General features: G+C 36.2%; 1 protein-coding gene across 1 annotated transcript in view; it reads left to right on the forward strand.

Annotated features, from left to right (window-relative positions):
• The window catches only part of arhgap15 (Rho GTPase activating protein 15), a 709,745-nt gene that overhangs the window by 461,472 nt on the left and 224,235 nt on the right, over positions 1–24,038 (forward strand). The window contains exon 12 of the mRNA XM_028806513.2: positions 11,965–12,042. Within this exon, the coding sequence (XP_028662346.1) occupies positions 11,965–12,042 (78 nt within the window). The remainder of the gene's footprint in view (positions 1–11,964; positions 12,043–24,038) is intronic.

The raw sequence follows: 24,038 nt of genomic DNA on the forward strand, positions 1-24,038 counted from the left end.
TAAATTAATTTTTTTCCTCAGAATTCTACACAACAACACCCCATAATGACAACGTGAAAAAAGTTTACTTGAGGTTTTTGCAAATTTATTAAAAATAAAAAAACTGAGAAATCCCATGTACATAAGTATTCACAGCCTTTGCTCAATACTTTGTTGATGCACCTTTGGCAGCAATTACAGCCTCAAGTCTTGTTGAATATGATGCCACAAGCTTGGCACACCTATCCTTGGCCAGTTTCGCCCATTCCGCTTTGCAGCACCTCTCAAGCTCCATCAGGTTGGATGGGAAGCGTCGGCGCCCAGCCATTTTAAGATCTCTCCAGAGATGTTCAATCGGATTCAAGTCTGGGCTCTGGCTGGGCCACTCAAGGACATTCACAGAGTTGTCCTGAAGCCACTCCTCTGATATCTTGGCTGTGTGCTTAGGGTCGTTGTCCTGCTGAAGGATGAACCATCACCCCAGTCTGAGGTCAAGAGCGCTCTGGAGCAGGTTTTCATCCAGGATATCTCTGTACATTGCTGCAGTCATCTTTCCCTTTATCCTGACTAGTCTCCCAGTCCCTGCTGCTGAAAAACATCCCCACAGCATGATGCTGCCACCACCATGCTTCACTGTAGGGATGGTATTGGCCTGGTGATGAGCGGTGCCTGGTTTCCTCCAAATGTGACGCCTGGCATTCACACCAAAGAGTTCAATCTTTGTCTCATCAGACCAGAGAATTGTCTTTCTAATGGTCTGAGAGTCCTTCAGGTGCCTTTGGGCAAACTCTAGGCGGGCTGCCATGTGCCTTTTACTAAGGAGTGGCTTCCGTCTGGCCACTCTACCATACAGGCCTGATTGGTAGATTGCTGCAGAGATGGTTGTCCTTCTGGAAGTTTCTCCTCTCTCCCCCGATCGCTCAGTTTAGATGACCGGCCAGCTCTAGGAAGAGTCCTGATGGTTTTGAACTTCTTCCACTTACGGATGATGGAGGCCACTGTGCTCATTGGGACCTTCAAAGCAGCAGAAATTTTTCTGTAACCTTCCCCAGATTTGTGCCTCGAGACAATCCTGTTTCGGAGGTCTACAGACGATTCCTTTCACTTCATGCTTGGTTTGTGCTCTGACATGAACTGTCAACTGTGGGACCTTATATAGACAGGTGTGTGCCTTTCCAAATCATGTCCAATCAACTGAATTTACCACAAGTGGACTCCAATGAAGCTGCAGAAACATCTCAAGGATGATCAGGGGAAACAGGATGCACCTGAGCTCAATTTTGAGCTTCATGGCAAAGGCTGTGAATACTTATATACATGTGCTTTCTCAATTTTTTTATTTTTAATAAATTTGCAAAAATCTCAAGTAAACTTTTTTCACGTTGTTATTATGGGGTGTTGTGTGCAGAATTCTGAGGAAAAAAATGAATTTAATCTATTTTGGAATAAGGCTGTAACATAACAAAATGTGGAAAAAGTGATGCGCCGTAAATACTTTCCGGATGCACTGTAGATAGATAGATAGATAGATAGATAGATAGATAGATAGATAGATAGATAGATAGATAGATAGATAGATAGATAGATAGATAGATAGATAGATAGATAGATAGATAGATAGATAGATAGATAGATAGATAGAACATTAGAACAATCTACACGAGAACAGACCATTCAGCAAAAAGCTCTTGCTGGTCCTATTCACTTAATTCTTGCAAAATAACATCAAGTCTAGTTTTGAAGGTCCCTAAGGTTCTACTGTGTACCACATTATTTGGCAACTTATTCAATGTGTGTAAGGTTCTCTGTATGATGATAAACTTCCTAGTGTCTGTGAAAAATGTACCCTTTAAATTTCTCTAACTGTGATTTTAAAGAAAAAGTCTCAATCCACTTACTATTTCCCTTCATAATCTGAAACACTTCAATCATGTCTCCTCTTAATCTTCTTTTGCTTAAACTGAAAGGGCTCAGCTCTTGTAATCTTTCTTCAAAATTCATCCCCCGTTGCCCTGGAATGAACCTAGTCGCTCTTCTCTGGACTTTTGTCAGTACCGCTATGTCCCTTTTGTATCCTGGAGACCAAACCTGTACACAGTACTCCAGATGAGGCCTCACCAATGTGTTATAAAACTTGAGCATAACCTCCTGTGACTTGTACTCCACACATCGTGCTATATAACCTGACATTCTGTTAGCCTTCTTAATGGCTTCTGAACACTATCGGGAAGTTGATAGTCATGAGTCCACTACAACTCCTAAATCCTTCTCATAAGGTGTACTGTTGATTTTCAGACCTCCCATTGTGTATTAAAATCTAACGTTTTTACTTCTTATGTGTAATACTTTACATTTATTAACATTAAATTTCATTTGCCCCAATCTGCCCAAACCTGTATGCTGTCCAAATCCCTCTGTAGTGATTTAACGGGTTCCAGATTATCTGCCAATCCACCTAGTTTAGTATCATCTGCAACCTTCTTGTTAAATTGCTGTGCAAATCATTTATATATATATTACAAATAACAGCAGCCCTAGCAGGGACACATCTTTTATCATCAGCTGATAGATAGATAGATAGATAGATAGATAGATAGATAGATAGATAGATAGATAGATAGATAGATAGATAGATAGATAGATAGATAGATAGATAGATAGATAGATAGATAGATAGATAGATAGATAGATAGATAGATAGATAGATAGATAGATAGATAGATAGATAGATAGATGATTATAAGCTCATTCCAGTAATGGCAAGGAGTAAGTAAGTCCACAAATGCTTTAATAGATTAGATTAGAATATTTGTTTTTTTGTTTTATCTTGGCCAATGCTTTTCATAATATTCAGAAGATGTACTGCACAATATATTAGTATAAAAAAATGTATCTTTGCTGTATATAATTGTAAGGAAACTGAGTTTACCTTTGAGCCTGTTCAACAGCACTGGATATAAAACATTCACCTCTTGATGGGGTGCCGAGAAATTGCAGGGCACACTCATGCACACATTTGTACTGACTCACTCATAGCCAGTTTAGTGTCGTTGATTAACCGGACACTTATTTCACTTTGACAATGGAGTTCCCAGGGACAAAGCAAGCAGCCTCCAAACAGGTAGTTTATAATGATTGAAATTCCAGGTTCACATTGCCATTTTTAAATATTTTCACCAACAATCAGGTACTAATAGAACATACACATGTTTTTTGGAATGTAACCTTTATTGCATGAAACATGTAGCATGCTGATTAGTACATGCAATAAAGAATTTCACCATACACCATACATACACATGACAGTAGTGACCCCATAAACCGATAAACCTTACACTGTGAAGTCATATTTCATTAAAAGTTGTGATACTCATGTAAGGATTTGTAAAATACATTTATTTGATTTTCTGCATTCCGGAAAGCAGGCCATGTGATGAGCTGACTCACATAAGTCATCTTATCAAACAGAATTGCTTTTAACTGTATACTGCCTGACATTATAACATTATGGTTATAGAACTACCACACTTTAGTTTAACTCACTGATTTCATGACTGTAAGACAATAGGACTGTAGCTAGAGTAATAATAAAGTGTCTTATCCCTTATTGTAAGATTTGGCAAGGCACCTGGTCCTGTTTTGGAAAAGATCCACTCTTAATGAAGTTTTATCTTTCTCAGTTGTTATCTCGCAGCAGCTGTTTTTTTTCCCCCCTCTGTGTTGATGTTTTCGTTTGACAGGATCCAGTTCCAGGTTCTGATGTCTGTTTGAAAAAGCATTGAGGTTGTTGGCTTTAAAAGTCTCTCACTGCATGTGTGATCAGCATTTTCCCAGGCTTTTTCACATAGTTTGCCAGGCAGAGGGACTGACCTTTTGATGCAAACACTTTTTCATTACAAAACGTTCACTTTGATTCCTGTCCCAATCGGCGTCCATTCCAAACTGTTTACAACCCACTAAAATAAGTATGAATTATATGTTTGTGTAACGGATTCCTTTTGTGGTTTTGGGAGAATGTTTACTTAGAACAATTAGTTATCTTTTTTTGCAATTGCTGTGACCTGAACATTATACATCTAAATTTAAATCCTATTTCCTTTTTAATAAGTTTTCTCAATTTGCTTTGCTCTTCCACTGTCTTTACCGTACAACATTAGCACACCTTACAATAAATTATATTGTAATAGTTTAATACATAGATTAGGATCGGTCAAGGCTCTGTCCGCTCCAGTTCACATTTCATGGCAAAACATCAACTTTCTATCAGACTTGCATAGAGTACTGTGTAAGACATAACATAAAAATATCAAGAAAAGATAAGACTGTTTGAAATATATGGGCTTATAGTTCCAGTTTGTCCTTTTAGCTCTTTAAAGTAGAAGTATTAAAAAAAACCTCTGCATTCTGCAAAGACTAATGTCTGACAATCCAAGGAAAATATGATAGCATCTCTTTTAGGTTAGATGTAAATTACAAGTTACAGGCTTCAATGTTCTCCATCTCCTGCACTTTAGAAAATATCTTAACTACATTTATTGTTTTTGCTTTCTTTTGCCCTCCTTCTTCAGTTTTCTACTATTATACCTCTAGTTTATTAGACTGGGTTATTTAAGTTCAAGCTTTTGAGCTTTTAAAACATGATACAGTTTAAAAATAAAGATCACAAAGAATTCTAAGAGATTTTTCCATGGGAGTATAGCAGGAAGCCTGTCTAACTAATCTTAACAACTGCAAAAGTTTCTTTCAATTAGATTTGAAAGCATCAGTCATAAAATGATCACTTGCACTCAGAAACAAATAAAGAATATATGTTATTCCTTAATGTAATTAAAAGTGCTAAATTTGCATGTAAAGACTTTTATGCTTCCTGCCTCAGAAAATGAATGTGCAGATAAAAATCTTTGTGCTCCAAGACAACAAAAATATGCATTACGTTTATTTAAGGAGTTGTTTGAGAAAGTGTATATTCTCTTCTGTACTCCAAATAAATTAAATTTAACGCAGCATTTGGATTGTGGTGTGATAAAGATGTTGAGAGCTTAAGTGCTGCATTATAATTGTAATGATCTCTAATAGTATATGTAACAGTTATACAAGATAAGGAATCCTGACTATACTTCATTTTCAAAAGAGCTCTAATCTCCTTAAATATCAAAGACACTTAAGAAGAAGAAAAAGAATCAACCCACTAACCAACTGGAAAGATTTAAACACAGTTACAGCCATTCAGACATCTTTCAGTACATTTAATTCATTTACCAAAAATGATTTTGGCAAATTAAATTCTTTGTGATTTTAACATTTAAAAACTTTGTCAACTTAGTTTTCACTAAATTTTTCCTGATGTCTACAAAGCTGTTCTAAGTCTCATTTTTACAAGAATATTTTAGTCACCTCACACAAACAGGATAAAGACGAACATAGGAATTACAAGCACATCAGAGATACTAAACTCAATAGCTGATGTACACTGAAAAGTTTAAATACTTAGGTGGTTTGAATCTCTAATTAGCATCCATGGCCAAAAAATGAAACACAAGGCTCATTTCCACATCACAGACAGTTATCCTTCACTTTAAAGGCAGCCCATGATTTGTTGCACTCACCCTTCACTATTCTCCTACTCTAAATTCACTCACTCTATCTTAGATTTCTCTGCGAGATATTTTAACTGTATTTTAAAACTAATTTGACTACTATAATATGTTTGCAAAATAGGTTTGAAGAGATAGTTATTTATTTTCTGAATGTTTGCTTTACAGTGGATACTGGTGAACATAATTATGACTTATCAATCTTAACATGGTTAATTTAAAGGTTAATTTTTTTTTAAATAATATTTCGAATTACTAGTATGGCAAAAAAAAAAATGAAAGAAATTGCATGTGTTATCACTAGATAAAGTATGCTTGGATGATTTTAGCATCATCAATGAAAGTACTTACAATAATTATAAAAAAAGTAAGAAGAAACTGTCCCGAGTCATCCATGAAATAAGTTCACACTAAAGTAAGTTTACATTTCCAGAAAAAAAAGTCAGTGTAGCTTGCACAATATTCAATAAATTATGAAACTGAAATTGGATTAAGCAAGTACAGGGTGGCACCTTCACTGCTGCCTAATATATCCAGTGGCCTGGATTTTAGTCTCCTTATTCTCTAACTTAATTTTTCATATTCTGCCCATGTTGGCACAGGCTTTCTTCACATATACACAACAAATTGGTAATTTAAAAATCAAATAGATAGATAGATAGATAGATAGATAGATAGATAGATAGATAGATAGATAGATAGATAGATAGATAGATAGATATTACTGAATATGTATTTAGTATTACAAATAAATGATCAAATGATAAACTGAATTTGGCAATAAATGCAAAATTTTCATTAAGCAGTATTTTCTCCTGACCTGAAGTAGGGTGCTAGATCTGGGTTGACACTGTATCTGCCTGTCTCTGCTTTGTTTATATCCACTGAATTATTTGGTTAATTCATTTTAAAGTTGATGGGGTCAGAGCTCATACTGACAGTACTGTGTGAATGGCATGCATGACAGGAACTAATTCTCTTGGACTGGGTGCTAATTGTAATGTTTATATGTTTAAATGTTAATGTTTGTCCTTCTGTCATAAGATTACTTGCAAACTAATGGAGCTAGTACCTTGATCTTGGTCTTAATTAAAAGCTTATGAAATTCAAATGGAAATTCAAAACATTTCAGGTAGTGGCAACCTGGTGAACACTTTACTGATGGGTAGAAAAGTTAATTGTAATTAAACCATGGTCCCCAAAAGCTCATCTATTGGTAATCCCCACGGTACATACATGTTCAGAATTCATAATTAAATGTAAGTTTTTATGCTTGTGAACAACAAGAGGAAAGTTTACTGTTGTTCTAGCTTTCCATAACGTTTTACTTTAGGACTGTAGATCTGCATGTTTCATTAGTAATATATGAAAAAAATGTCATCGAAAGCCCCTTTCACACATTGTACCCAAGATTGACTGTGTCAATCACAAACATACTATCTGTGTGAAATAGGATGTACTGTAGAGGAACCCAATGACATGCATTATTGCATGTTTTAATGGTTCCCGGAGTCACATAAAATCTGGTTTCTTGTGAATGAGAGCCATGAGATATCTGTTTTGATTCAGATGCCCAGGCATACTGTGCTGCTCCCATAAACAGAGCAAATGGTCCATTTATTTACATAGAAGTGTGTTTAAAATAGATGATACATTTCCATGGACATAATCATTTTATTCTAGGCTTGGGTGGTGATTCATTCAGTTCTTTTGCTCTTCATCTTTAAGGGAAATGTCTACGACTGTGCTATTGAGTCTGAGTTCGCAGAGCTGCAGAAGTGATCATTTTATGTTTGGCTAAAGTCTTGCTATGTGAATAATCTGGGCAGTCAGTGGCTCATCTCCCATCTGATGTGTTTATGGAGAAGGTGCATGTTGTCTGATCTGAATTCAAACTGCTCTTTAATCACTGAGATGAAATGCATTTCTTCAAAAGCATAATTGTAAAACTCTCGGTAATTTAATGCACATTTGTGGTTTCAATAGTTTTTGCATTAGTTTCCTTTTTGACTTTTGTTCTCTGAAGAATTTGTGTGTAAACAAAAATCTAGGCATGTGACAGAGGAAAGACAGAGTCTGTCAGATTACAGGTTCCCCTTGAAATAAATCACAGCTGTAAGCTATAAATACACGATGTGCTGCTGATTGTTTTCAGTTTGGAAGCATTTTCTAGGGCATTGTGCATCACTTGGAGCCAGGTTAGATACACTGACCTGTGGGAGACTTCTAGAGGATCCAGGAAACTTGGGATGTATCTAAGCTAAAACTGAAAGCATTTTTCAGTTGGCTTTCATATTTTATACAGTCAATCTGTCAGTGTTTATAAACTGCATAACTAGTATATAAAGTCTAGAAACTGAATTTAAATATTTTCAGCACTACTGGTTTCAAATTTACATTTACTACCTGGACAAAGTTCAAGTAATTTTCGCTTACCTGCAACATCACCTGCAAATTTGGCATTTGGTTTTGGATATCTATACAGATATTTCAACTGCTGGAAAGTGGAAATGCATCCCAGTTTCTGTCAATTTACTTCAAGAATTTAAGTTCTTAAGTGTGAATGCTGGCAAGACAATCTTGGCATCTATGCCTTTCTTGTAGCATTGAATTAAAAATAAAAAACATACATGTTAATGTAATTATTATAAAGATAGTTTGTCTTAGTTTTTGTGTAGCAAAGTTAAAAAAAAAACAAAAAAAAACAGATGGACATTAGCTAACTCCCAAATGAGAATAAAAAGAATCGTAGAAGCAAAAGGTTTAGGTTGCTAGAGTAAATTTAATAAAGACTCAACAGCTGATTTATCAGGTTTTTAGTTTTTTTAATGCCTTTTAACTTGAAGTTGTTCTTTGCCTGTTTTTAAATTTAGCACATTCAGTTGCAGATGCATGCCAGCTGATCCAACCAGCCGATCAGATTATCAAAGCATTTTCTTATTGAAGCTGTCAGTAGCATGTTGCAGCATAAAACAAATGTTTTCTGAGATGTCATTATTATTATGTTTAAATAGCATATGAAGATACCTGGAGTGGGGCACAGTGGCAGAGTTTTTAGCACTGCTGCCTCACAGGTCGTCCGTGTGGAATCTGCATGTCCTCTCATTCTAGTATGGAGTCTCTTCCCATTTTCATTCCACAACCCAAAAATGTGCAATTAAGGATGAAGGGTGATTGACTCTAAGCGAGTGTGAGTGTGGTTGTGTGTTTGTGAGTGGGCAATGGCTTTGGACTGCCATTTTGTCTAGGAGTGGTCACTGCCTTGACCAGTTGCTGCTGGGATAGTATTCCATTCTCTGATAACCCTGTATTGAATTAACCAGGTAGGTTTGAGAATTAACACAACTGATGTCTTTTATCGGAAGATGCTACTTTAATCCTTCCTGGCACTTTTACACCTATCAAATAAAACAGAATTTCAAGTGATTACTGTTTTATGTTACATTTTTAAAAACTTTTTTTCTGGGGAAATAATAATTGTTGACCTTTCCAACTAAAACATGTGTTTTTACTGTTAATTAATCTGAAACATATATTCTACTCCATACATAATTTTTTTTATTTTTATACTGTATTGAGGATTTGTTCTTTTCTGTGTATTGTATTGTATTGACCCCCTTCTTTTTGACACCCACTACACACCCAACCTACCCAACTGCCTTTCCCAAGGTTTCTTCCATTATTTCCCTACATTATTTTTTTTTTGGGAGTTTTTCCTTGTCTTCTTATAGAGTCAAGGCTGTCAAGAGGCAGGGCCTGTTAAAACCCATTGCGGCACTTCTTGTGTGATTTTTGGGCTACACAAAAATAAAATGTATTGTATTGTATATACAGTATGTGAACATCTCATGTGCACATGACCCATTGATTATGCCAGCCCAGTAAGTTTAAATACGGTGTATGTATACAACTAAAACATTTTCTTTTGTCCTTACATATAGTTAGTTAGATGTTTGCTCCTATTCATGTTTGGTTTCAAAAGTGATCCCCATGGGATGTCTGTCTCTTTTAAATGACACCCTAAATGCTAGCCTATCGAAGTGTTCACATAAACCTAAAAGCTAACTTTTTCAATATTCTTAAGTCCGTAAATCAGTGAGCTGAACGAGTCTTTGAAGGTATAGAGGTAAAGCTGAGGGAGGGTGGGAACTCAGTCATTTGTAAGAGATTATTAAAAACATCATTAATAATAATAATAATAGTTAACCTAGTAACCAAGTCAATACTAAGGCTAGTTAGTATCCCATCCATGTACTTTCTTTTTTATTATTTTAATTTCTAAAATGTCAAAATTAAAAACACATCATTGCCTTATTAAACAATTGAAACATTAGAATCCATTTAATTAAATTGAAGTAGAATAGCAATCAGCTACTTATTGTATGAGTTACCAAACTGAATATTTAATGAAAAATCATTTCTTCTTATTTTCTTCAAAAGGCCCTTTTAACTATTCTTATCAGAGACATCCTGTAATCTGCAATTTACTTAATCAGAATCACCTGAACATTGTTGGATGGGCATCAAATGAATGTGAATCTATAAAAAAAAAAACTATAAATAGCACCCTCGCTCATGGTACACAGATGACAGGAAGGCATATCATGTGGAATACTGCCTCTTTTTTCATAAAAAAAAAAAAAAAAAAGGAAATTCATTTCTTGTGATTTCTTCAAGCATTTGCAAGTGTTTTGCTTAAGAGACTGGAAAGGTTTTCCTCATTGATCCTGTGATGAGTGAGGGATGTGTTTCAAAAAGATCTCCTTTCAGAATTGTTCAGTGTGTAATGCGAGTCCTGCCTTTCTTAAGCTCGGCCAAGAAATTATAGTTTAAATTCAAAAGACTGAGTAGATTTAGGATTCCTATTTCCTACATTCCAACAGTTTAATCAAACCATAAATCATTTACGAAACAATGCAGAGTAAAGATGAAACAATTTTGTCACTTTTTCTTTGAAGTCAGTAATGTGCTGCACGCGCTTCCTTTTTAAAAGTTCACAATGCCGATAATTTACTTGGTAATTAGACACGCGATGCCAAATTTATTGCTTCAGAGCTCTGCGTACCAACCTCAAAAACTGTAATGTAATTTAAAAGTAAAAAGTCTCTGAAGGCAAAAATTATTTAATGTGTACTGGAGTTTTTCTTACTGTATTTAAGTTCAAGAATGATACTATACTGTGATACGGTGTACATTAACATACCTAGTAACATACAGTAATGTATATTCTTTAAAACAGCCATTTGCTATATGGATTGTGTATGCACTATACATAAAAGACAAAGCAATATTCCATTTCTGCACAACATTCTGAAAATATTGGGAAAGATACAATAGTTTGTGCCCAATTACATACTACATTCTTCATTTGCATTAAAAGGCCACTTCAGACAAGACTGTGGCATATGGAATTTTGATTCTATGCCCAATGCTATAATTATAACTCATATTATACAGTATAAGCATATTTAAATGTTATACTTGAGTCTCAATGATTAAAGCATTGGAATGTAGTCTTGTTCATGCCTTGTTTTTACCTAGTAGCATTTTTGTGCAGTTCAATAGGTAATACATCTGGGTGATGTTTCCTTCTGTTTACACAAGAAAACTGACATAAGATAGGCTACCATCTGGTTTAGTGGGTGTTGTATGAATAAGTAAAATGTCGACAGATTGCAACTTTCATTTCTTTTTTTTTTTAACTTGGAGAGGCATACACTATATAAAGTATTTTTTTACAGTTTTGTTCTGAGACCACAGTGCAATTTAATGGTCATCCCTCTTCTAATTTTATTTATAAAAACACGTACCAGCAAAAACATTTTTTTTTGTTAAATTATACACAGTCACAGTTCATTTCCATAATAATAAAATGCCTCCAATCTAAAGTAGACCATGTGGTCAATGAAAGGATGGCCAGCTCAGCCAACGCTTATTGGTCTGGTTTGGCTGGAGACTCCCATGTTCTTGGAATGTCGATTCAATGGCACGTGAACACTATAATTGAAGCAATTTTCTGAGCATCTTCTACTTCCGTCATATTGGAATTCCTCCAGATGGAATTTTAATTCAACCACAGCACTAAGCTCAAAAATCAGTAAATGATTCCAGCACTGTTAATGATCTGACTTCAGACATGTCTAACAACAAGAAACATTTTTTGCACCGTGTTTACTTTTCATTATTCAAAATAGTGAAAGATATTATTTACATTTGGATAAATATGTAAATTATAATCTGAACGTTATGGATATCCTTTCATAAGGCTTATCTATCTATCTATCTATCTATCTATCTATCTATCTATCTATCTATCTATCTATCTATCTATCTATCTATCTATCTATCTATCTATCCTAATTAATAATGCTATTTTTTTCTCTTTTTGTAGGCCTGAAAGCAGATGGCATTTACAGAGTGAGTGGCAATTTAGCCATTATTCAGAAGTTGCGTTTTCTAATCGATCAAGGTAAGACCTTAGACACCTTTTGTCCTTAAGATTAAATTTAACATGCCGTTGATACATGTATTGTAAATCAATTAATGTTAATGTATGGCTCAATGAAAATCATTTCATAGTTCATCAAACATCTGGCATTCAATGCTTCTAAATACTACTACTGTAGGTGACTACAACTAAATTATACTATGCTTAGATTTATAATATCATCCATTAATCCATCCATTTTCTAATGCTTGCAGGGAGCCACAGTCCATCCTGGAAGCATCAGTCTCTAGGAATTGAATAACTCTGCGCAGTGTGTTAGGCAATGAGAACAGAATAACTTTGAACAGACCCACTGTCACTCTGATTGATTTTGAGTTTCCAGTTGTCCTAAACAGCACAATTTTGAAATAATTAACCTTCTTAGCATTAGACCCGCGCTTCACTTGGGCAACTATATAGACGCATCTTGCTTAAGACATGAGGTTTACTTAGGCTGTAAAAGTTCCAGCAGCATTACTGCCAAGTGTTACTCTATAAAGGCATGTCTTGCGTTAAAAGCGTCAGGCCCGAGTATTACCTGGGCGACGGTGTAGACGCGTCTTCTCCTAACCTCATAATGGTGTATAAGATGGTTACAATTCCCAGAACCTACTTTAGACAGACATTTATGAAACAAGAGATTTTTTTACACTATGTTTTAATATTTTGTTTACAGTTTACAATTATTTGCCTAGTTCTTGTAGTATTTTAAAACCTATATGAAGTTTTATTGTTTCACACTTCTTTGTAACACAAACAGCCAAACTCTGTCTCTCACGTAGGCCAATTGACCACACGACTCCTCCCCGAATGCACTACACTACACTGTGCTTTAGGGCATGCAAGGAAATGATTATGATAGAAATAAATTATATTACTGGCGATCATATTGTCTGTCATCCATCCATTATCCAACCCGCTATATCCTAACTACAGGGTCATGGGGGTCTGCTGGAGCCAATCCCAGCCAACAAAGGGCACAAGGCAGGAAACAAACCCCGGGTAGGGCGCCAGCTCACCGCAGGCGATCATATTGTCCATCGGTATAAGACTGGGAAAAATTCAAAAGCCGCCAATCATGAGCTTCTGCTACATATTTAATGCAATACAAAAAAAAAAAAATAGACAACCTACTGTTGTATCTTACAACATTCTACCTTATATAAAATTGAGAAATGCTGTATCATAACCGCTTTCCATGTTTTTCTTTTTATTATTTTCTTTTTGTATGACTAAGAAAACTTATATCAATGTGCATACGCACACATAATGGTTAACAGTATACATACACCACAAAAGAGTAGATCCACTAACACAATATACATAACACCTACCATGTAACATGATGTCCAACAATCAAGCCACACTAATAAGAATTCACCCTGTTTAAACAATGGGTCTTCAGTATTGAATTAAATACAAAAGATAATGAAATGTTCCTTATAATGATAGGCAGATCATTAGAGACTTTAAGGCTCATAAAGCTAATTGTCTTGTCCTACCCCAGTCATTGTATTTAACATGCAAGTTCTAAGAAGGCCTACATTTTGTGATCACAGCTTACATTTTGGTGTATAGATATTAATATGCTGCGGTGGGTTGGCACCCTGCCCAGGATTGGTTCCCTGCCTTGTGCCCTGTGTTGGCTGGGATTGGCTCCAGCAGACCCCCGTGACCCTGTGTTCGGATTCAGCGGGTTGGAAAATGGATGGATGGATATTAATATGTTTTGGTAAACAACAGTTTAAGTTTATTCACTACTTTATATGGAATAAAAAGCAATGTAAGATTTTAACAACCAGTTCCTATATTTACAGAGCATCTCAGAGTAGGCAAATGGTCTTAACTGGATCAAAAATCTCAGAGTGACACAAATTAGGTCCTACTTTTAGGAATAGGAGTAAAAGTATTTTCTCAGTGTTTCTAATTTAGGAAACTACACTTCACCAAGTTTTAGGAGAACTTGTCAACTGTCAAACTCAGTAGGAGCTGCCAGAAGATGGTGTTCAGGCATAGGCAGGCACACACATTCCAGGAAAGGGTTAATGTTTTGGAAACGCTGGACAACATTGAACTCATAAAATACATATCAGTTTGACAGAGATGGAATAATATTTGTAACAAATCTGAGAAGCCACGCACTGTTGGCCAAAACGAAAATTTAAATGTAATGTGTAAAATGCAGCTTTGCAACAGTGATGATTTGGATATGTCATATTCTGGAAAGTCAAAACCATTGACCTATATTTGTAATGATGTGTATAGTCAAGTGGTATACAGCCCCTGACATCACCTCATAGCAACCATATAGCAACTGCTAAACAAACCAACACAAAATACCGATGCCCAAGAAATTCACGATGGCACTTTATTAGAAGTTTTAAAGTGGCTGTAAAAACTAATAGCAAAAATTCTTTCAAAAATGGGCACAAGAAACAAAAAACAGCATAGCACAACATATGAAAAAGTGTACACACTGCCATCAACCATAACAGCCAAAACTGATAAATCCTTTTAAGACAGCATTGGGTGCAAGTCAGGAGCAGCACTAGACTGGGAAAAGTCCATTGCAGGGACCACTCACACATAAATACACTGGCATGGAGGTGTTTTAAGATCACCTTTTAACCTGTCATGCATATGTTTACCTTGGCAGAATTTTTTACTTTTAATATTAACATCAATTGGATTTTAATTCAAAATAATACATTATCTGTAAATGACTTGAAAATGCACAACTTGTGTATTTCTAAAAGGTGATTTTTAATTGTATCTACATGTTTTCCCTGACAGTTCAAATTAAATGAAATCATGCCATTATTTTTAACTGTATAATGTAAATTTATGAAAATTAGTACAATGGAATGAAATGCCAGCAATCCTGTATTTAGACAAGTTTGAAGATTAATGGGTGGATGAAATCAGGTATCTGGTTTAATGTGATATTTCTAATAGTTGAAAATCACCTTTGTCTGGAATTATGGCCATTAGTCTTCTTTTTATATTTCTACTTGACATTTGTTCATCTAATATTTGGGACTTTCATCTGTTCCTTTTTGCTGATTTCCTAAAATGGTTTTACTTTGAATAGAAAGAGTTAGTAAACAGCAGTTTTCAAATTTATACATATTTTCAATGGGATTCAGGCCTGACTTTGAATGGGTCATTCCTTTTCCTGCCTTTTCTCTTTTATTAGTTTTCTTTGGTTTTATTTTTGCATGTGTGTTTGTCCCAGTCTAAGCTGTTTTGGAGACTGACCATGTTTACCTGTATTTAAATGGACAACTAAAAATGCAATATGACAACTTAACACTTCACTCTAATAATTCATTATGCTTAAACTAGCTGTGTAAGCCTGTGCTGTAAATAGCCCGGGGTCCTAGAAACTATTGAAACCGTCAGAAAAAGAAACTGAAATATAAAGATGTCAGGTAATTGAAAGGAATTACACTGGGCATCTCTCTCCTAGGAGGATTTGTTTTGCAGACGTGTTCACATCGCTTGTGCATTAGCGGCGGGAGGAAAAGTAAAAGGGATACCGTTTTGCTGATGTTAGCAGCTAAGCAACTTTGTCTTTCTTCGGAGGCTTCGTTTTGCTGACGTTCCGGCCCTGCTGGTGTTATTAGCGGCGGGAGGAAAAGTAAAAGGGATACCGTTTTGCTGATGTTAGCAGCTAAGCAACTTTGTCTTTCTTTGGAGGTTTCGTTTTGCTGATGTGCTGGCCCTGCTGGTGTTATTAGCAGCTAAGCTAATAAGCTTTCCTCAGAGTTGGAGCATTTACCCAAACTCCACCTCTCATTTCCTGGCTGGACAGACACACACACTTCCACGCATAGACATTTATATATAAAATAATAGGCCTTCAATCTTGATTGAAATGCAGAGAATAATGAGGTATCCAGTGTATTGACAGGTAGATTTTTCCAGACTTCAAGAAGCCAAAGATTCTTCTGACTTATTGCAACTGTTTTATTTACTTTTGGAACTGAATGAAGTCCTGTATCTTGTGATCATAGCATACACTCTGGAGTTGCAGGCATTAAAAAGTTTTGTTAGATTAAAAAGTATAAGATCATTCATGACTTTATATCTTTGGTTTTAAATCTATCTTTAGTGGAATTTAATGTATTGTAGAGATTTAACAACTGGAGTAACAGTGCATAGTCATTGTCATAGTTTGGTGCTGTATTCTTCACCAACCCAACACCATTCTTTGTTCCTGTTTTTTGGTTTTTGTTCTTTTATATTTACCCTTAGGACCACAGTCTTCTAAAGGAGATTTATGGGCTGGCTTTAGCCACAGTTCCTTGCTGCGGCATTTCACTGTATGATCTCCCTTCTGTTTTTGAGCAGATCTCTTTTTTAAAATAAAACATACAGTAATTCTAAAGTAATGTTTATACTCCAGAACTGAATGAATGCAAAAAGCTATGGATGCAGTTCAGACAGAGGATGTGCATTCATTTCTGTTTATAGTACATTTGTATGAGCGCAGAACTGTGATGATTAGTGTTGTACAATATATGGCTACTAAACAAGTACATAATTTCCCATTTTTAAATTCAGCACCATACCCGCATTATGGTAAATTCAGTACTGATAACAACTGGTTATGTTACTGGTGCCTTGCACTCTGATAGCTCCGGCTCTTCAAAGGAATGCTTGCATGCACAAAACAGCAAGGGGGAATCTCTCTCATTAAAATATGAGTATATAAGGGTGATACTGTGACAGTCAAATTGCCTCTAACAACTGGGCAGCACCAATGTGCGTGCAGGCCAGGGGGATGAAGCACCTGGAAGCCATCTGGGGGGTGGTTTGAGAGAACATACTCATTATTGGTTCGTATTGATACTGAAGTCACAATTACTACTTCTGATGCAGGCAGAGTGGTGGCTCTGAGGCTAGGGATCTGTACTGGCAATCAAAAGGTTGCCGGTTCGAATCCTGTAAATGCTAAGGGGGACTCTGCTCTGTTGGGCCCTTCCTGCAATTGCTGAGCGCTTTGAGTAGTGAGAAAAGCGCTATATAATTGCAAAGAATTATTATGATCGTTCTGCGTAGGTACATTGACCTTCTCTTCAAACACTTCCATGTTTAATTGTGTATCGCACCTGTAAGCACAGTACCTAACAGACACAAAAATCTGGAGGCACACAGTCACAGATGTGCACATCCACAAAACATGACTGACAACTTAGCATGGCTGATTATGCCACATGGATCCTTGTGGCTATGCAGACACATAAACTTTGAAAGGGTCTTTGGGACTGATTTTGTTGCTTCAGTATATTTTTTGTTTTAGTTATGTTTATGGTTTTTTGATCTTTGTTTGCTCTTTTGAAAATTTTTGGGTGGAGTGGTGGCTCTGAGGCTAGGAATCTGTACCAGCACCGGAAGTGACTCTGCTCTGTTGGGCCCTTGAGCAAGCCCTTTAACCTGCAATTGCTTCATCTTAGGTATGACATTAATCTGCATCCAGCCCAGTAAGCAGGTCCTCCAACTTCCAGGGAAAACTTGGGGATTGGTGGCAGGATTGGCACTCCAGACACCATAAAAAAACACACACTTTTCCAGTGTGGTGCTGAGTGTCACCCGCTGCACTAGGGTCCCAATCCAGGTGGTTCATCGTGTTGTGTGTGCAGCAATGCACTATTAGTGTATGCTCCCTCTCTTTTGAAAATTAATTTCTTAGTTGTGTCTGTTTTTGTCAAGGTTAGTGGTTAAATATATTATTTTTTGGACATAAGATTTCTCGGTTTAAGGACTTTGTGTTTTAGATTTTGCTTTGGCTTTGCTAATTTAAATAGAAACATTTGAGCTAATTGATTGTTTTCTCATTGTCTGTTCCAACTGATGCTGTGTTTGTTCTTTTATTAACTTCTGTATCTTGCTTTTTTCAGATTCATATATTGTGCTTATGTTCTTTGCGTATTCAGTTGTTAAAATCATGTTTGCCTATTCTGACTGTTGATTCTTATTGTGTTATTAATTTTATTTCTGACTAATACATTTTAATCAGTTTTATGTGCTTTGGTAAGGTTTTGTGGATTTGGCCATTCCGTGAGGGAATTATTCTCACTTCCTAATTCTAGATACAATCCACAGATTAGTCTGTATTTGTCTATATACATTATTTCCTTTAACCCGACAAGTGTCCTAGTTTCTGTGACTGAAAATCATCCATCGTCATGCTGCAGGGTAAATATACCTGTAATGTTCCATGGGTGTGTTTAGTTTGCATAAAATATACAGCTTGCATTCATATAAATGTTTCTTCTTACTAAGAACTTTTATGTTTCTATATAAAATATCTTAACCATACTACTACCACTGTAAGACCTCTGTATGTTTTTCCTAGCCTTACATTCTATTTGACTACATCTTTGATATTCTATAGAGATTGCTTTCCTCTAAATAGATTCCCCTATTTAAGTAATGGAACTTTGTCTTTCTATCTGGGAGCTCATTGTGCTCTTTATAGAATTACTTGGACCCTGATTCATCTTGGCCTGTTGCTCATTTTGGGAAGATGGTCTGCTACCTACAGGTGTCTAAAAATTCTGTGTTCTTTCCTTTTCCTATTGCCAAACTCCTTCAAATGCACACTATTATAGGTATGTTTTATAGCCTCCCCTAAAACTTACTAAATCAAAACAATGTATTGATTTTGTTTAAATCTACATAGTATATTGAGTGATCTTAATATTTTAACTCGACGTTCAAATTTACAGAGTCATTGATTTAAACTATTGATTTGAAAAATAACAAAATAACTCCACAATTGTACAGTATACGTTAACAAATGGATATGGAAAATAAATAAGAGAATGGAAGTAAAAATTGAAAAATCCAAGATAACCCAAAGCGTTCCTGCCAATTTGCATTCTATAAACAGTAATTAGACCTGATCAAATATGGTGAGTCAGTATTTCACAAAAAAAGAATTTCTCCACAAGGTAGATGTATAGTTTGTTTATTAAGCTGTTTTTATAACTATTTTTGTGTCATATTCTATAGGTTTAGCAAATTGACTGGGGCCCTCTTAGTAATATGTGAAATTAAAAAAATACACACCCAATTTTAGAATTAAGCATCAACAAAAACAATTGTTGGAACATATGGCTTTTTAATTTACCTTAAGTCTATCATAGACATTTTAGGCTTTGTGAAATAAAAGATCAGCCTTGTACTCAACATTTGTGGCCTGTGGCACTTTCAGCTAGAGGCCTGAAATGAACTGTCACAAGAACATCTCATAAAATTAATTGAAAATCTCCCAAGAATATGTTAAGCAATAATTACTGCCAAGAGAGAGTACTTTAATGAAATTAAATTCTAATATCTATCTATTATTACAACAGACATTTTACAATTATGGTTTTAATGTTATAAAAATTAAATGTGATACTATAAAAGCATTTATGTTAGTGTTGTGTGACACTTGAAACAAAAAATATGATGTGTTGGACATTTTGATTAGTTAATGTGCATTGGTGCAGTGTGTTGTATAAAGAAGGAGAAGACGGTAGATTAGATACACAACAGTTCAGGAGTGGTGACTTCTTCAGGCATCATCCTCCGCCAAATAACATTTCTTTTTTTTTGTTCAAGAGATAAATTACCTTTCATGTTTTCTTTTTGCATTTGGCATCATGTCTAAGTCGATTTTTGCCTTGCACCCAACGCTGCTGGGAAAGGCTCCAGCTCTTCTTAACCCTGTAATTAACAAAGTGGGTTAAAAAAATGATGGATGGATTTTCCTAATGCAGACTCACTATAATTGTAAGAAGTATTGTGGTTGTGTGGTACATATACACAAAATTGGCAAGACATTGGAGACAAAACAGGTTTTCTTTAGATGTTTGTGTGTATGTGCAAGGCATACACTGTGCCACGCATCCAACCACTAGCACCTAACATGCCAGATCAGTCTTAACTATAAAGAGAAATGTTATTCATTCATATTTAGTTCAACAACATTCTTGGTTTTCCTCACAAAACATCTCACACACTCTCATTCCTTCAAATATTTTCTGTTCCTGTGACTTCTGTAACTACACCACGGCCTGTGAATTCTTGTCAGGCTCACCTGCCATATCTTTTCTAAATCTGTTAATTGTATCTTGCTCCTGGCAGACTTTTATCTGAGATCAACATTTATTATCAAACACCTAAGGCCAGTATTGAATACAGTTTTTTTTTTGTGTGGCCAATAAAGCCCTTGAGTTTAAATGAGTAACATAATCTTAACTCAGTTGTCTGTGTATTTATAAAGCATCCATCTTGGTAAGCCTCCGGCAATCAGAATAATCATATCCAGTAATTAGCTGAGCTGTGTTTGCCATGCTATACTGCCTCCTACTGGCTTCTATTACCTGCTCAAACATGAGGTATAGACTACACATTTTATAGAGCATCTGCTCAATATTTTTAAAGAACTAATTATCAGTGAAATATGTAATAAGTGTTGTCCCACAAGCAGTCATTCATCCATTTTGTAAATCCTTTTATTGCACAATTCATGATGACCCCAGCCATCTCTAGATGGGGCACCAGTCCATTTCAGAGCACATTCATGTACTTAGCCATGTGCACTCACACCTGGTCATTTTAAAGTTATCACTTAACAATGAAAACATTTTGCTAGAGTATGAGAAAAAAATCCAAAGTACCCAGAGTAAAAAAATAACTCAGACATTGGGAGAAAATGTAAATTTTACACGGTCAGTTACCTGTGTCCAGTCTTTTGGAGCCATGAAGTAGCAGTGCTAATCACAGTGCTTTCCACAACCTTATGCCTACAATGAGAAAGATCAGATGTTTTCTATACAATATAAGTGCCAACATGAATAGGTGACTCAATGTATGTTTTAATAGTATTTTTACCAAGAGTGGTGTATATTTGCGATGCTTCTAAGAAGAACCCTTTTACAATCCCTCTTGAAAGTCAAATTCTGTACATGTACATCTTTAAAAACATTCCATAGTCCGAATATAAATGCACAAAAACATGTATCGCTAATGATAACCGGCTTACATGACATCAACGTGAGTTATGACTATGACATCCTGCATATCGAGACTCAGAGTATACTCTTTTCTAGAAGAGGCCCTGCTAATTTCCGCATGACACCGCATCGCATTTCACACTTTCATAGTATTGTCATGAATTATGAATTGCATTTTTTTAATAGATTATCCATCCATCCATCCATTATCCAACCCGCTATCATGAGGGTCTGCTAGAGCCAATCCCAGCCAGCACAGGACGCAAGGCAGGAAACAAACCCCGGGCATGGCGCCAGCCCACCGCAGGGCACACACACACACACACCAAGCACACACTAGGGACAATTTAGAATCGCCAATGCATCTAACCTGCATGCCTTTGGACTGTGGGAGGAAACTGAAGCACCCGGAGGAAACCCAGGCAGACACAGGGAGAACATGCAAACTCCACGCAGGGAGGACCCAGGAAGCAAACCCGGGTCTCCTCACTGCGAGGCAGCAGCGCTACCCATTGCGCCACCGTGTCGCCCTTAATAGATTGTATCATTATATTTTGATAAAGTCCGTGTGTTATCGTGCAAAAATTTAACTGAACACTGTAATGAGAAAATCTAGTGTATGTTAACATTATTTTTATTAAATTTGCTTGCAAGTTTATACAGTCCACACATATCGGTAACAGCGTTTGACGTAACTGGCCATGTGTGGGGTTGTTCAGCCCCAGGCATCGCACACCCCTAAGGCTGCCTCTGATTGTTACTTTATATTTTTACAGTAGTTGTTTATATAATGCAGGATCTCTAACAGGTCATGAGAAATACAAGTAAGAATTTCACTGTACTCTGTACATGTGACAGAACTACTACTTCTACTGCTATTAGTATATTTAAGTGTTTGCTTATCCAGGTAGGGTAGGGACCCTACTATCTTCACAGTATTTTTAACTTTTTTTACCCTCCATTAAAGTGCTGGCAACTGTTTTCGCCAATTAATTACAGTGAGTGGAATGCTCAATGATATTTTTTCTCATATGTTTCCCAATCCTTGCTAAATTTATCATACTATATTACTGAGCAGACTGCGGTGGGTTGGCACCCTGCCCGGGATTGGTTCCCTGCCTTGTGCCCTGTGTTGGCTGGGATTGGCTCCAGCAGACCCCCGTGACCCTGTGTTCGGATTCAGCGGGTTGGGAAATGGATGGATGGATGGATATTACTGAGCAGAAGTCCCACTACTGTATGTGTGTATGTTAGATGGTTTTTTAAGCCCTTATTTGATATATTTTGAGAAAGACCAATATGAGTGGGTTATTGGGATGTGCATGGGTTATATGATGCAGCAGTAGATGTTATAATGAAAGAGTCCTCTTGCTGTTTTCACATAATTAGTTGATTTTTACTCCTTGTGTTACTTAAATGTTTTTAAAATGAGGGTGAATCAAAAAATAAAGGCAATTGGAAAGTTTTACGGTAACCACAATGGACAGAAGCTGGCACAATTTAACACATTTGCCATGGCTTAATTTAACATCAGCGTGGCACTTTTCCGTTAGTCTAGTTGAAGCCACAGTCAAATGAACATGGACGCTCTGCTGTGGGGTTGCACATTGTTGAACAATGCACCATAGTGAAATTTCCTTGGTTAGAGGGATGGAAATGTGCTGAATTTCTCCAAAGGATGTTGGCTTGTGCAGATCAGTAAGCTGCTTGGGTACCCATTTTATGCATGTGCAGATCCATGGCTGATATCCAAATGTACAGCAACAGCGGACAACATAATCCATTGGTCCTCTCTGATTAAGGCATTTGCCATGTCGATGTGGACTTCTGTGCACAATCTTGATGGTCAACCAGATTGAGCTTCATTGGTTACACTTGTTCTTCCTGCTTTAAACCTTTCATGATGTTTACATTTCCAAAATGAGGCAACAACATTCAGCGAATTTCAGAAGGTTTCACTCCCTCTGCCCAAAGAAAACTCACCACAGTGTGTTGTTCAGCTATGGTGCAATCCTGCAGTACATCGTCCATGTTCATTTGATCTTGGCTTCAACTAGACTAATGGCAGAGCTTTCTGCTGTGCAAGTTCGATCTACCCATAAGCTATCGCAAACGTGTTGTATTGTGTCACTTTCCATCCATTGCAGTAATGCATAATTTTCAAATTGCCTTTACTTTTTGATTTACAATAGTGTATTTACACTGCCTTACATCATCAGAATAATTACAGCTGAACAAGTTAAATTGGAGACATGTATTACTAGCTGTATATTTTTGCCTTCCATAAAGATATCTGCAAAAATTAGAAGTGATTTTGTGACTTTTTTCCCGTTGTTTTTAATGGGGAACTGCATATTAAATGGCACGAGGCAATAAAACATTTGACAGCAGTCAACATTCCCAGATTCATCGAAACTTCATTTATTTTTATAATAGGGATAGTATTGTGCTAGATTGCTGATGTTCTTCTTTAGCTCAGCCAGATACTGTAGGTCATAAATGAAATGTGAAAATGACAACATCTTTGCCATCCCAGGTAGGAATGTGGATAGTGGCAGTCAAAAGGGGTCAGCCTGATGCAGTGGTGCCCTAACTGAGGACTGCAAATTAAGTAGGAGAAGGCGTAGCTGTGTTTGTTGTGTGAATATGTTATAATGCTATAATAATGTGGAACAATCCAGTAAAGACTTTTCACAGTTCTTAGTGATAACATCATAAGCAATAGCGTGTTACAATCGGTCAGTATTCTAAAGATTGCCTTTCAAAACAGCAAGAAAGGAAGAGTATCCTTTTCCTCAGAATGGAAGCTTATTCTAGTTGGATAATTTTGAATGTTTTTTTTTCCTGGAGTAGTTCTTTTTTTCATTTTCTTTATTAGTTTTAAATTTTAATTGATTGTATTACTAAAAGTAAGCAAATATCTGTTCATTTTATTGGCAGGAAAGTGGTTCAAAAATATCAATTGAA

The sequence above is a fragment of the Erpetoichthys calabaricus genome, chromosome 8 (genome assembly GCF_900747795.2).
Source record: "Erpetoichthys calabaricus chromosome 8, fErpCal1.3, whole genome shotgun sequence".
Taxonomy (NCBI): Eukaryota; Metazoa; Chordata; class Cladistia; order Polypteriformes; family Polypteridae; genus Erpetoichthys; species Erpetoichthys calabaricus.